This window comes from Lycium barbarum, chromosome 2 (genome assembly GCF_019175385.1).
Source record: "Lycium barbarum isolate Lr01 chromosome 2, ASM1917538v2, whole genome shotgun sequence".
Classification (NCBI taxonomy): domain Eukaryota; kingdom Viridiplantae; phylum Streptophyta; class Magnoliopsida; order Solanales; family Solanaceae; genus Lycium; species Lycium barbarum.
Window position 1 is genome coordinate 10,986,444 of NC_083338.1, and position 15,523 is coordinate 11,001,966.

The following is a 15,523-nucleotide window of genomic DNA, read 5'->3' on the forward strand; positions in this document are numbered from 1 at the left end:
GTGTCATCTGGTGAAAACAGGAGAAGTATATGAATGAAAATGGCAAAGGAACAGTAGTAGGAAGAAGATTAGATTAGGCGAAACAAATTAAATTTGTTTGGTTATATAGGGGAACCATTGAATATTGTGCTATGAAGAGAACCAACAAATTTAATTGCAAAGCTGTAGTACTAACAATTTGTCTTTGCAAATCAAGGTCTTCATCCTGAATAATGAAAATGCATGAATTAGTTGCATCTCATTAAGATATGTGCTTCCACAGTTACTCTTCCATTCCAAATAATCTATACTTTCCATGGAAACTAATTAGTTTTTTTTTTTTTTTTGGGAGTGTTGGTGCCAATGGACAAAATAAAGGGATGGCTAAACCTGTTAACCGGTTCGGTTTAACCGGTAACCGGACCGGTTCCGGTTAACCATTTAAAAATTACCGGTCTGGTTCCAATATTTTTGAAACCGGAACCGGTTAAACCGGTAAAACCGGAACCGGACCGGTTAAACCGGTGAAATTAAAAAAAAAAAAAAAAGAGTATATATATATATATACTTATATACATATATATAAGTATATAGTATTTAAGTATATATAGTTATACATATATATAAGTATATATATACTTAAATTCATATATAGTATATATATTAAGTTATACATATATATAAGTATATATAGTATATATATTAAGTTATAATATACTAATAAATACTATAATATATATATATATATATATATATAATACAAAAAAAAAGAAGGTTTTAACCACTTTGAACCGGACCGGTTCCGGTTTGGGATTTCAAACCGGTAAACCGGAACCGGTTAAGCGGTTCCGGTTTTTAACCGGAAACCGACCGGTTCCCTAACCGGTTACCGGTCCGGTTCCGGTTGCAACCGGTTGCCACCTTTAGGGATGGCGTGAAAGAAGAGGGAGGTAAAAGAAGTTATATAGTGAGGAAAGGTGACATATAAATTGTGTACAAAGATATACGACAGATGCATGACAGAGCTGAATTATTTTTACTTGCTTGAGCTTATCCATGGTGAGTCTCCTGTCACTTTTTTGTTTAACACATCTATCGAATGCTAATTAGGTTATAATACAATTTTTGAAGCGCAAGATCTTGCAGAACTTATCTTTGTTGCTAAGTTTCTTCAAGTTTCCTCCTTTGGCCTAACATATGTCTTCCTTAAATTATTAGATCATTTGAAGATGCAACTCCTCCACAAATAGCGTCCACAGCTTAAGTGTACTCATGAATTCATGTTGTATGGATATAGTTGGAGTATGAGCAGAGTTCTAACATGTTAAGTGCATAGAGTGGTTTTTTTTTTTTTTTGGGATCTGTATAATAATTTAAATTATTTTTTGGGTCTGTATATTAACAAATTTGAATTATACATCATTTATGTGCTCATGAAATCGTAACAAAAAATTATAAAAATCAAAGTATTACTTCTGTTCAAATTGTTGGCCCGTGCACAGCACGGGCATCGCACATCTAGTACTATATATAAGCATGAGTTTGGAGGTGGTTTAGTCGTCCACCTACAAATCATGTTAAAAAAAAAAAAAAAAAACGTGGACCCCATGTTTTAAAAAATCAAGCAATATCAAAAAAAAAATGTGGATCCCATATTAAAAATTAAGCAATATCAAAAAAAAAAAAAAAAATTCAAGCAATATCCATATAATTCTCAAAGTATCCCTCATTAAGTCAATAATAGTGGATTCATTCAGTTGAATTTCTATATCACGCGCTGCATCTGCAGCATTTTTGAATGACTGTCTAAAAAAGTAGCTCCCATTAAACTTTAATGTGGCAGTCTCTTACTTATCTCTCCCTCCAATCTCCATAGTTTTTTGGTACTCCTGTAGTACTAATATTCAATAGACAGAGAAAGTACAGGTAAGAATTAATTTTTTAAATGGCAAAGGCTCAAATATGCCCCTGAACTATACGAAATTGCACATATTTGCCCGTCGTTAAAAGGTTGGTGCAAAGATGCCCCTAACGTTTTTTTTTGCTGTATATGACCTTGAGTTAACGGAAAATATTGGAGGGCATATTTGTTCAGTTTCGCATAGTATATAGGGGCATATTTGATCCATTGAAATTCGTGAATATTATGACATAAAATATCATTGCATTCCAAAACATAAAAAAACATTTGTAATTACAATCTATCCACCATTGCATTACATCAAAATTATACAACTAAAAGAGCAGATGCAATTACAACCATCTTTTAAAGACTGTTTTCACAAACAAGAGCACCATTTCCTCTTTTCAAAAGATTTTTTTACTAATGATAATACCATTTTTATTTTTCAATTTGTTGATGATCTGGATAGTTCTTTCTAGATATTTTTCGTCTTCTCAGTCCCAATATCTACACGATAATGGATGCAACAATTGTCGCAATAAAACATAAACATAAAATAGGAGATAACTTACATTAGACTTATGACGCATGAAAAAATGTCTCCCGCAGTGCTAAATTTTTTTATAATATTAATAGAAAGAGTATCACATTTTAAGCATTTATACGGTTTCTTACATAACATTCAATGTGGTTTGGCCCTTTAGCGAATTTCACGCATAATCGAAATTTAGTAGAATTATTTGAAGTCCATAAGTGAGATGGAGTGCAGTAACTCCACGTCCACAAACCCTTCCACAACTCCACATCCACAAACCCTTCCACAACTATTTAAAGGACTCGAAGCTTCCGATATTTCATAAACAAGTGAAAGAATAAGAGAGAAAAGTGAGGGGTTGTACGATAAGTGTGGAGTTTCAAAATGAAGTTGCAATAAATCATTGGCTAGCATAAAGTGCACTACAAAAAATCTGAGAACTATTTGTGCCATAATATTCACGAATTTCAATGGATCAAATATGCCCCTATACTATGCGAAACTGAACAAATATGCCCTCCAATATTTTTCGTTAACTCAAGGGCATATACAGCAAAAAAAAAAAAAAAAACGTTAGGGACATCTTTGCACCAACCTTTTAACGACGGGCAAATATGTGCAATTTAGTATAGTTCAGGGGCATATTTGAGCCTTTGCCGTTTTTTAAAAGTAGTTTTGAATATATTATTATCAAGCTTCATTTTTTAAAAGTTACTATTACAATTGATTACTTTTTGTAGTTTTATGGGTGATATCTTACCTCACCAACTGTAATTCTATAATCAAATTAATTGAATATTGTTACAATTGATAAAATAAATTACTCGGCTGGTTATTGCAGTACTGTTTAATATCCTAAAAAGAAACTAAGATGGGCATTATATTCTCAAAAAGCATTTTCCAATGTCTTAAGTTTCTAGTTATATACGGAGCACCATAATAGCCAAAATAATTTATTAGTACATACTTATGATAGGTTAAGTAAAAAAAAAAAAGGATAGAAATCTTATACCGCATCTTTGCCCATGTTATATGACACAATATACATAAACGCCATATGTATAAAAAGTTTCCCGTTTTAGCCTAGGGAATGGTAGTTCAAATAATGTTTTCGTATTTAGAATTAGTTAAAAATTCAATAAGTTTTGAAATTCTGGTTCAAATTTGATTAACGCGTAGTTTAAAAAGTGTCTATTAGCCTTTTTCTTAAATAAAGTCATATAAACTGAAACAAAGAAATAACATCATGGCACAAATTATTGAACCCGTGCTCCCAAAATTTCTATCTTTACATACGTGACTTTCAAGAAATGTTGTAGAATAAATATATCAATTCTTTTTATAATTGCATAAAAATAAAATTATAAATATATGTTAGGCCCGTGCTGGCACGGGCTCGGGTATCCAGTCTATATATAAAAACATAGTTCGTGTTTAGGTTAATGGGTGCTTGAGCACCGTACCACAACAAGTGGATCCGCCCCTAAACCAGAGTAAAGTGTACACAGATCTTCTCCCTATCTTATATTATTTATTCTCCACATAATAATTCACGTATTATTAATCTTCGTACAAACAAACCATGCATAATGATCCTTGTATACCAAATACGCAAACCAAACGACCTCTTAATGAGTAAAAGATAAATTTTTAAAGTGTTAATTTAAATTTTAGTTTTTGAAATATTTGAGTAAGCAAATTATTAAATAAAATATATATTTTTAATTCTTTTGCTTATGAATATCTGTAAATTCACCATAATTACTCATGTGTTATGTTAGCCTTGTATTATCACACTATATTAATCGTAATATCATTTTAAAATTAATCAAAATATAATAGAATTTTTACGAAAAGCATAAAAATATGCATTTAAATTAATTATTGATTAAATATATTTAATTAAATACCATAAAGATTAAAATTAAAGTGACCAACCATCGAAGGATCAAATTTCGGTGACATATCATAAAATCTGATTTGAGTGATCGCATTTTTTATTTTATTTATGAGCGATTACAACTTATAAGAGACATTGATTGGCAACTAAATGACTTGTCAGTTCCAAATTGAATGAATAGATTCGAGTATTGTCTTTTTTCATCGGTTCTTATTTGAACATCGACGATCCCCGTCTATGGAAAAAAGAAATACTTCCTTGTCCCCATTTTAAGTGTTTTAGTTTGACTGGGCACAAATTTAAGGAATAAAAGAAAACTTTTGAATCTTGTTATTTTAAACTTATCATGCGGGATGTTTGAATTGTCAACTTACATTTATAAAAAGAGATAATCTTTTTGGAACAGACTAAAAAGAAAAGTAAGACACTTAAATTGAGCGAAGGGAGTAAATGTTATGGTAAGACGTCTAAGTTACATAAAATAAATATAATTAGTTAATTTTTAAACTTAAAAATATTTGAGAAAGCTATCGTCACATATAATATTGTTTGACTCTTTAATTAATAACAAGATATATATTTAGTCAAAAGGAATACAATATTAGCAATATAAATTTAGAGGTAGTTTGTTAACGTTAATACTCCTTTCGTCTGTTAACGTTAATGCTCCTTTCGTCTCCACCTATGTTGTTTACTTAATTCTGAAAGAACAAAATTTAAATTCATGCGTTATAATTATAAAACTATTGAATTATCTTATTACCGTTAAATGAGATATTAAAAGTTAAATTATGAAGTACTACAAACTATAAAAAAAGAAGTTAGACAGACTAAATAATATATATCACACAAATGAGGACAAAAAAAGTACTCCTTCCGTTCACTTTAACTTGTCCACAAAGGACTTTGCACACCCCTTAAAAAATAATAAATGAAGTGATAATTTACTATAATACTCTAATTGGTGCATCTTTTTAATGAATTTGAAAAATGATTTGAAATGAGTGATTAACAACACTATAGGTGAAACAGGAAAAAAAGAAATTGTCTTTTCTTTATATGCTAAAAGTGACAAGTAAGAATAAAAATGTATTTTTAAAATACGAGATACGTAAAAATAAATTGAGCGAGTACTTTAATAAGGGAGTAATTGCTTGTATGATGGTTCGTGACTTAAAATGCACTTGGGACCGAGAAAATTAGAGTGAAGTTCCTTCGATTAACCTTCTTCGTGAAAGCAAATTAATGATGGAACGTAATCATTACTTGTTGGCTATCAAATTAAATCATTTTTTGTCACTATGTTACATTCATTCACATCTTTGGCTTGGCCATCTTCCCCACTTTCTCACGCTTCTTCAACTTGGACCTAATACTACTTGACATTTGACACCTCTATTTGGAAGTTCAATGGCGAGCAATTTACCTTTGCCTTTTTGTTTTTCTAATTTTCCTGATTAATTCAATTTTTTATAGAGAATACGAATAAAACTGTTTACATTTTTAAAACTTTTGAATTTTCTTTATACATAATTCACTTCACAAAAGAGTATGAGTCTGTTTAGATTGACTTATTTTAGGTGCTTTTAAGTATTTTTATAGTGTTTGAGTAAAATAAAAAAGTGTTTTTAAGTACTTATTTTTAAGCTAAAGTGACAAAAATAAGCCAAAAGTCACTAGCTAAGATTTCTAACTTATGACTTTTGGCTTATAAGTCATTAGTCAAGAGCCATAAGTCCATTCTAACTAAACGGCCACACCAATTTGGCCCAAATATATCCACACCCGAAAAGACTATTTTTCATGTATTGGGAAAAAACAAAAATTGGCTTGATGAGAGAGATTTCATGACGAATTTTGGGAAGGAAAGGTAGCAATGGCATCGTATAAATAATTAAGATATCCATGTAAATTTGCTGTTCCAACCCATTTGGGCGATTGTGATGAAAATCAGTGTGGTAGAAATACCTTCCACCAATAAAAATACCTTCAACAAAATAAATTTCTTTTTAGTCGCAAATACGCCTCACTTTTTTGTGGACGCTAAAATGTTTTTCGTACAACAACACGAGGGAAGACTCCTATTTGTATGTGTAGTTATTATTCCTTGAAATAAATTGGAAGAAGGGAGGGTCAGAAATTAATACAACATGGGAAACTAGGTGGAGTTTAAATAATTGTGAGAATGCAATAAACATTCCTATCAATATAATTATATGGACTAGAGCTCTGGCTAAAGAAAATGAACAATAATCATATTGAGTGAAGCACCAAACTGACAGAAACTAATATAGGCTCTTCCTAACAGCTTACATCCTAATTCTGCTTGCAATTAACAAACTGATTCCCTTTCAAAACTGATATTTTAACAGTTAACACAATGTTATAGATAGTTGACTGATGCAATAAGAGAATTTCATAGTGTTTTGAAAAGATTAATATTACTAGCATGGAACATCAACCAATTAAGAAAACGGAAAAGGTCCAAAAATACCCCTGAACTATTGAAAAAGGCTCATAAATACCCTCCTTCCACCTTTTGGTCTAAAAATACCCTTCCATCCACCTTTTAGGTCTAAAAATACCCTTAAGGTTTGTTTTTGGCTCAAATATACCCCTCAAACTAACAAGTTAAAATTAACTCTTTAAAAAGCCAAATGACAATTTGTAATTGGTCAATAATAAAATTCCGTAATTTAAAAAAAAAATCCAAATTCTAAAAAAAAAATTGCCAATAATAAATTTCCAGTAATTTTAAATTCCAGATTTAAAAAAAAATTGCCAATAATAAAATTCCGTAATTTACATATTTTTTTAAAAAAAAAATTGTGTGGAAACTTAAAAATTAAAAACTAAAAAATTTAAAAATATGAACGAAACTGTTTTTTTTTTTTTTTTTTTTTTTTGCATTTCGTGAATTAATCAACGAAATATGTTTTTTTTTGCATTTCGTGAATAAAAAAACGAAATAGGAAATTATAATGTTTTTTGCATTTCGTGTATTAAAAAACGAAATAGGATAAAAAAAATTATTTTCGTTCATATAAAAACGAAATTGGAAAATTGGACAAAATATATTTTCCAATTTTGTTTTTATATGAACAAAATTAATTTTTTTATCCTATTTCATTTTTCAATACACGAAATGCAAAAAAGAATTATAATTTCCTATTTCGTTTTTTTATTCACGAAATGCAAAAAAAAAACATATTTCGTTGATTAATTCACAAAATGCAAAAAAAAAAATCAGTTTTGTTCATATTTTTTAATTTTTAAATTAAATAATATATGTGTCCAATCACAAAATGTCATTTGGCTTTTTAAAAGAGTTAACTTTAACTTTGTTAGTTTGAGGGGTATATTTGAGCCAAAAACAAACCTTAAGGGTATTTTTAGACCAAAAGGTGGAAGGAGGGTATTTATGAGCCTTTTTCAATAGTTCAGAGGTATTTTTGGACGTTTTCCGTTAAGAAAAACATGAGATCCTGTTCAAGCTCAGCACCACGCTGGAACGATCAGGCTTAAATTTCAACGACTAATGCAAGATTGCACCAGTCGATGGTAGTCCATCACGCAGTCCTGATGAATGGCTTTCTAGTCCTCTGCATAAGATTGTAACAACCCCAAGAAACTTTACGGCATACAGCCATGGTAGAGAAAGCTACCAAAGTGAATTTTCCACATACAAGGAAATAATATCTCCAATCCAGCTTCAGGCTAATTCAAATGAGTTTACGAAATGCAATTTCCCTTGCCAATCATGACATTGAAACGCATCTAGCAGAAATCTTTTCCAACCTAGCATTTCGACAAGGTCCATGTCCGTGCTTCAAACATGAATCTGAAACACAGGAAACAGTCAAAAGTCAGTTTTGGCAGACATTTCCTTCTTCGAGGAAAGAGAAGAAGGTCATTACGAGAAACCACTAGAAAATAGAGAAATTTAGGAGAAATCGATACCTATAAAGATGAACATGTATTCGTAAGGACATTTTGAGAGCCAAGATAGAACAACAAAGACTTAAGACACAACAATCTTTTGTAACTTTCTTTGTTGAAGTCCTTCAATTGCGAAAACTTAAATGAACAGAAAAATTATCCTATGAAGCGGAAGTAACGAGAAGTGTGTCATATATTCATAAAGTTCTACTGTCTAAAGAAAGAAGAGAAAACCAGCATTGCAGAGACATAAAAATTAACTTTATGAGTATATTAGGAAACTTCTACGGATTTCTACAACAGACAAGACTTGGAATTGTTACTTGAGAATTTCCAATTTACAGAGAACAATAAAAGAGATAAAGGTAAATAGGATGATTTAAAAGCAGCATTTAGAGAAAGGGGGGGGGGGGGGGGGGTGTGTGTGTGGAAGAAATATCATTGCATAACAAAATCTAAAGCCACCATTTACAATCTTTCTATGGACAAAAACTAACCTACCTTGAATTTTCAGCTTTGAGCAATCACAATCTCCAAAAGTACCATTGCGCAAAATGTTCCAATCTGTCCTCTGGAAGTAAACTAGGTAAAATAAATACTGTTAAAGACAATCAACAAAAATTGGAGATGGTTCTACTATCAATAGAAGTCACATTTCAGTCCAAAATGAATGTCTCGCATCTAAGAGTATCATGTAAGTGGCTTCTGTAAAATTGCTTACCCTTTTTTTATTTTTATAACAATGCTGTTTGGGTGAGCTTGCGCACCTCAATTATTCTACTGGGTACCTGGTATATCCCACCAGCATAGGTAATGGACATAATGTAATGGCACCGCCCATGGATACCCTTTATTATCTTCATCAAAGTACCTTAGCAGATATGATAGATACTGTGTTTATTCTTCTTTTGTACAGGTCGGAAGAGGGGAGGAGTCAGATATTAATACAACAAAAGAAATGGGGAAACTAGGTGGAATTTAAACACAATATTGAGAATGCAATAAACACTCCTATCATCAAGTTAAAAAAGTTAATTATATTGGCTGAAGCTCTGGGAAAAGAAAAAAAGAATTCTATGGAGTGACACACCAAACTGACAGAAAACAACTTAGGATCTTCCGGACTGCTTATAAATCTCCTTGCAATTAATAAAACTGGTTACTTTCAAACTGAAATTTTAACAGCAATAGTTGAGTGATGTAATATGATCAGAATAGGGAAAACTAAAAGATTCTTAGAAAGTACGGATGATCATATTATAGGAAGTCACACACATGTAACTTGAATAAGCAAATAATTTCTTAGGTCCAAACGCCGAAACTCGATCATAAGTTATATAATGCACTAGAGTTATCTCAACATTAAAATTAGTTAAACAACCTATATTATTTTGATGTTTCTTGTATGTAGAGTTTGCTATTTGTTTCGACAAAAGGTTATTCAGTACCTGATGGACAAGGCCTGAATGCGGATAAATGAGAGATTAGAGCTGCAAAAGAAAATGCCAAACATTAGAGCCACCTTCGGAAATGCATTCAAGTCATTGTAATGCACCGGTCGAAGAGAATGAGACCAAAAAAGAAAGAAGAAAAATAGGTTTCAAGTGAAAAATCCAAAAGGAATGTCTAGAACAGTATATAAATTTACATATGCAGTTGAAGTATCATAAAAGGACAAGGTACATGTTGGTTGAATTACACATTCATTATTTAACAAAAATACTTTAAAATGAGTCAATTGATTTTTGTTTACATTAAATTGTAGAAAAAGGTTTATTTTATCAAAAGAAACCACATAAAAGAATATAGAAAAATAGTTTCACTTGGGCAGATGAGCAACTTTGTGTACTCAGTAATTGTTATTACTTAATAGTTGTTGGTATACCCGTTATGAAGAGTAAAATGTTGAGAGATTATGTAGTCTTTACCAAATTCTCATGAAAGAGTCTGATCTTCAACAAAATAAACGTGGTGTTTCTCTGTGGAACATAACCAACCCTGTTAAAGAGTAAAATTGTGTCATGAGAAAAAGGGTGCAAAAAAGAGGAAATGAGATATCTTGCCCGCAAACAATTTGAATAGAAGAAAATGACATTTTTAGATTCTCTTATGTGTTTTTTTCAGATCTCTTGTGTGTAAAAAAGAAGACCTCTCGTAAAAAGGTCATAAAACTTTAAAAAAAAAAATGGGCTAAAAACCCATTTCTCCCTAAAAAAGAACTTGACAAACTTTTTATAGCATTCCTCTAACAAGTCTAAATGAAAAGTTACCCGACGTAATTGCCGCCAACAGATTTTGACTTGATATACCGCAGCAACGTTCTAGCGTGGCCTTCGATCTAGTAACCCATGAGAAAAAAAATGAGGAAAGTCATTACAAAAAGAGTATATGACCCTCTATATCAATGAAGAAAATAAGATTTATTGGCCTTTTACAATTTGAATAGAATAAAATATCTTTTTCAGATCACTTATGTATTTTTTTTCCAGATCTCTTATGTATAAAAAATGAAAACTTCTTGCAAAAAGATCATAAAACTAAAAAAAAGTTTGTAAAGTGTCAAATACTCAATTCTCTCATATACATGGGCATTTCTGAAATAATATATAGGTGATCTGTTATATTTTGCAAGGGATCATTTAATCAATTCACCCGAAAAAAACCATAAATCTCATGGTTAAACCAATCTTAAAAGGAATATAGATATCACTTACTTGATGAAGAATTAAAAGAATAACAAATCGTTTCAAGTGGGACAGCAAAATGCTGAAAGCATAGATGCAATTCACTGATAATTTTGCATTTTTATGTCAAAATAATCGCATGAAAAAGGATTAAATTAATATAAAACTTCTTTTGAAACTCGTGGAAAATCATATAATTAAAAAATAGACTCAAAAATTGAAAGAGAAACAGAGCCTTACTTAAGTTCTGAATTCTCCTCCAACCGACTTTAATTTCTGGAATATGGGAAATCTTTGACCACTGGGAGCTTGGGCCACTCCGATTGCTGCAACTTTCATCTAACTCTGGGCAGCCTCTAATATCCAGGTACCGTAATTTGGTGAGGCGTCGCATGGCATCTCTGGATGGAAGATGCTGTAATTTTTCGCAGTTCCGTATATATATATATATATATATGTAGAAACTATACAATCTTGACTTGTTCCATTCATTCACCAAGAGAGAATGTATATAGCATACAATCTTGAACCCTAGTGAAACAAGGAAACTAAGATCCTAGTGAAACAAGGAAACTAACCAATATATGGTAATTAGTGAAACAAGGAAACTAACCAATATATGGTAATTAGTGAAACAAGAAAACTAACTAATAAATGGTAATTATCTCCCTACAAATATGCTACCAAATAATATCAAGATATTATACCGCAATACCCCCCTCTCAAGTTGGAGCATGGGAATAAAAAATGCCTAACTTGGAAAGCAAGAAGTCAAACTGAGTTTTGCTGAGAGCTTTGGTAAAAATATCTGCCAATTGTGAAGATGTTGAAACGTGTGACGGAGCAACAAGTACAAGAAATTAGGGGCTCATGATGATCCAATTCTTGCCATAGAGCATGTAATTTTCCATAATATACGGACACTGACATGGTTTTGGTCTGTTCACATTTAGCCAGGGAAGACTGAAGTTGTTGAACTCGTGGTCCATTAGTCTGCGCGAACCTCCTTTTAAGGTGATCCCAAAAGGGTTTGACCTCCCTAAATTTTGACAAGGAAGATTTGACATCAGCATCAATGGTATTTGTGATCCAAGAGATTAACATTGCGTTAATTGCAGTCCAATCGGACTTTGTACAAGGAGGCTGCGGTTCAGTGATAGTGTCGTCCAACAACTCAAATTTACGTCGTGCCTCCAACGCCGTTTGTATGTCGGCTGCCCATTCATCAAAATTGTCGCCCTTGAAATGAGTAGGCGTGATATAGTCCCCGGGTCGGTCTTGAGGACCGAGAAAATAAGGAGAATTAGACTCAATTTTGGGTGATGGTGGAGGAGGTACGGCGTCACCGACCATGGAAATTTACGATGAAGAGAAGAAAAACCGTGTGGCTCTGATACCATATAGAAACTATACAATCTTGACTTGTTCCATTCATTCACCAAGAGAGAATATATATAGGATACAATCTTGAACCCTAGTGAAACAAGGAAACTAAGATCCTAGTGAAACAAGGAAACTAACCAATATATGGTAATTAGTGAAACAAGAAAACTAACTAATATATGATAATTATCTCCCTACAAATATGCTACCAAATAATATCAAATAATATCAAGATATTATACCACAATAATATAACACTTCCAAAGAAACAAGGTTCACGAGCCCATCCGACAGAGCTTCTAACAATGGACAATCATTGATCTCCAGACGCCGTAATTTGGGCATAGCATCTAAGAAGTCCACATGTTGTAGCCGTTTGCACCCCCATAGCATTAATCTTTCAAGAGAAGTAAGATTGCCAAGACTATGAGAAAGAGCCTCGATTCCGAAATCACTTATATTGATCTCTGTTAGGGCAGAGAGTTGCATAAGCTGATGGGGCAGAGAAGAATCCAAGTTCGCACGTCCGTACACCGACAATGTAAGAAGGGATAGCTGTTGAATGCCATTAAATGTCAATTGGATTGCCTCAAAATCCACCAACTCTGAGAAAGGGCCAATATGCAATTCCCGTAACCCAGTGAGACGGCGAAAGCCCCCTGTGGGTACACTATTCATTTGGGGGCATTTTGATATATTCATATATGAAAGTGAAGGTATTTCCCCAAAATGTAAAGGGAAGGAAACTAAGTTGTTATAGCACCAGACCACCAAAGATTCCAGAGACCAACAATGCTCTAGCAGTCCCCTTGGTAAACTGGTCAGTCCATCACAATTGGACAACTCAAGACTTTGAAGGGAAGTCAAATGATTCTCTCCACTGGGAACAAGAATGGAACTGAAATTGGTGCAGCTGTTAATCTCTAAGCTCTTAAGAGAACGGAGATTGTACAAGCTTTGTGGCAATGCACGAAACTCTCTACAATTTGAGAACGAAAGATGTTCAAGAGAAAAATTGTTGCGCAGCATCTCATCTGGAAGACAAGTGAGCTCTTTCACATCCTCAACAATAAGCGTTACGAGAGATGTCAAGTTACTGCACAAGTTCAACAATGGCATTTCACTGTCAACTCCTTCAATCTCTAATTCACATAGGACTTCAAATTGATTCGGAGTACTTTTTAACAGTGGACAGTTACTAATGATCAATTTCTCAAGCATAGGAAATATTCTCACTCCAAATCCGTCTCTACCACCAGTTCCTGTTGGTAACAATTCCACTCCCTTCCACTCAGTAAGACTAGGCATATCCTCCAATACTAGTTCTTTGAGTAATGGGAACACTTGGATGTTGGCGTAATTGCTGCTTGATCCAATATTGTTAACCTCAACGCCATAAAATTTAGGTCCAACACATTCCACCTCATGGAATCCTCTCAGTTCAAGATGCCGTAGGAATTTCAGTTGACCAAGTGAAGGAATTTCCTTGCACGTTTTGCATCCACTTAATTTCAGCTTGACCAAATTTGGTAGCAATTCTTCACTGAACCATGAAGGAAATCTAGTTCCCAAATAGTCCTCCACCTCTAAGGTTTTCAAGTTAGGATGCGGTTGAAGACCATCCAAAACATACTCGTCATTGATCTCACAGTCTTCTGATTCATCATGGGACCATAAATATGCCAGCTTGAAGATATTTGGTTTATCCTGTAGACATGCTCTTACAGCTCCTTCTCTACTATGGACCAATTGCAGGCTATTGATCGTTAATTCGCCTCTAAGGTTCATCAAAGGACCTAATTCTTTTATTTGACGACCTTCCTCTAAACCGGCCTTGAAAAACTGTAGGGTTTGAAGACAAGTCAATTGTCCCATCTTAAGTGGCATCTGAAAGTGCTCATTACTAATAAACCATTTTCCCCAACTCGGACAATACGTAGAGTTGTAATATAGGTGTCTCAAACTTATCATATTTGCCATCTCTTCTAGAAGATCCTTGAGTGAAAAGCAGTTACTGACTCTAAACGTTTGCAAATTGTAGAGCTTGCAAATGGAGTTGGGCAAGGTTTTGATCGTAGTGTTGGAGAGATCGATATATCTCAAGTATATTAGCTTGGCGACTGCGGCAGACAACTCCTCGATGCTGGACTCGGACAAATTTAAAACTCTCAAGAACTTAAAGCTCAATAGCATATCTTTAGATATATCGCTTCTCCAGAACAATGTGCACAAATGCCTTGGCTCCTTTACCTTATCTATTTGATCACTTGGTGTGTCCCATCCAAAATATCGAACTTGTTGACACCCAATTTTGTCCCGCCTTTCTTCCGAAATAGTTATTTGCGCTTCTAATATTTTTGATAACTTAAGAACAATTATTTATATTTTTATTACAATTTAGCTTTTATTAATATCGTTGTTTTCATTATCCAACTATAGTCATTGGCTATTATCATTTTATTACCGTTATTATTATTATTATTATTATTATTATTATTATTACCACTACTACTACTACTACTATTGTTATTATTATTATTTTCATTATATTGCCATCACTTAATATTATAATCGTCATGATCACTTTAACATTTCTATTTATCGTCTTATGCAAAAAACGCATTGCATTTATTTTACTACTTACTTTTGGACTTTATAAATGTTATCGCGCAACTATTACGATATCTTGTAATAAATATATTTTAAACATTTTAGCACGCGTTAATTTATAATTAACTAAGAGGGTATTTCATCTTAATTTAGGAGCCCAAATAAATATAAGGGAAGAAAGCATATTAAATAGACTTCATACTAGCCCAATTCATATAAAATATGATCCTAATTTGGTCAATAATGGCCCAAAATGAGTAGCCCATTCGGCCAAATAAATGGCCCATCTGAACATTTCTTTAAAATAGGCCCAATATCCAGCCCACTACCCTTTTAAACTAACCCGACCCGTTAAGCTCAAAATCAGCTAGGGTTGCATTATCCCCTTCAACCGTGCCTCTTCTCCTTCTCTCTCTCTTCAACGAAAATGGCAAAATTGCAGGAGCCTTTCGCTCCTACAGACCGTGCGTGGTTGTTTGGGGGAAGGGAAATTAATGCCTCGTTCCTTCCTCCGTCAGGTTTCAACCGTTGAAGAGGTGATTTTTCCCTCTTTTTTGCTTTTCATCTGAAACTCCTTAATGGGTTTTGTC

General features: G+C 33.0%; 1 protein-coding gene and 1 long non-coding RNA gene across 3 annotated transcripts; both read right to left on the reverse strand.

The window, feature by feature from the left end:
• Positions 1 to 7,518: 7,518 nt before the first annotated feature.
• LOC132626165 (uncharacterized) lies at positions 7,519 to 11,389 on the reverse strand. 2 transcript variants are annotated; one of them, XR_009577172.1, is made up of 7 exons: positions 11,181 to 11,389; positions 10,527 to 10,594; positions 10,185 to 10,254; positions 9,705 to 9,746; positions 8,758 to 8,838; positions 8,278 to 8,417; positions 7,519 to 8,158 (listed from the first exon to the last, which is right to left on the reverse strand). It is a non-coding gene; the product is annotated as an uncharacterized LOC132626165 (long non-coding RNA). The 2 variants fall into 2 exon arrangements; XR_009577171.1 differs by lacking the exon at positions 8,278 to 8,417 and having other exon boundaries at positions 7,530 to 8,158; positions 11,181 to 11,381.
• A 1,162-nt stretch (positions 11,390 to 12,551) lies between these two features.
• On the reverse strand, positions 12,552 to 14,516 carry LOC132628343 (putative disease resistance protein At3g14460). The gene has a single exon (XM_060344128.1). It carries the CDS (start codon positions 14,514 to 14,516, stop codon positions 12,552 to 12,554), a length of 1,965 nt encoding a protein of 654 aa, XP_060200111.1.
• Between the last annotated feature and the right edge of the window lie 1,007 nt (positions 14,517 to 15,523).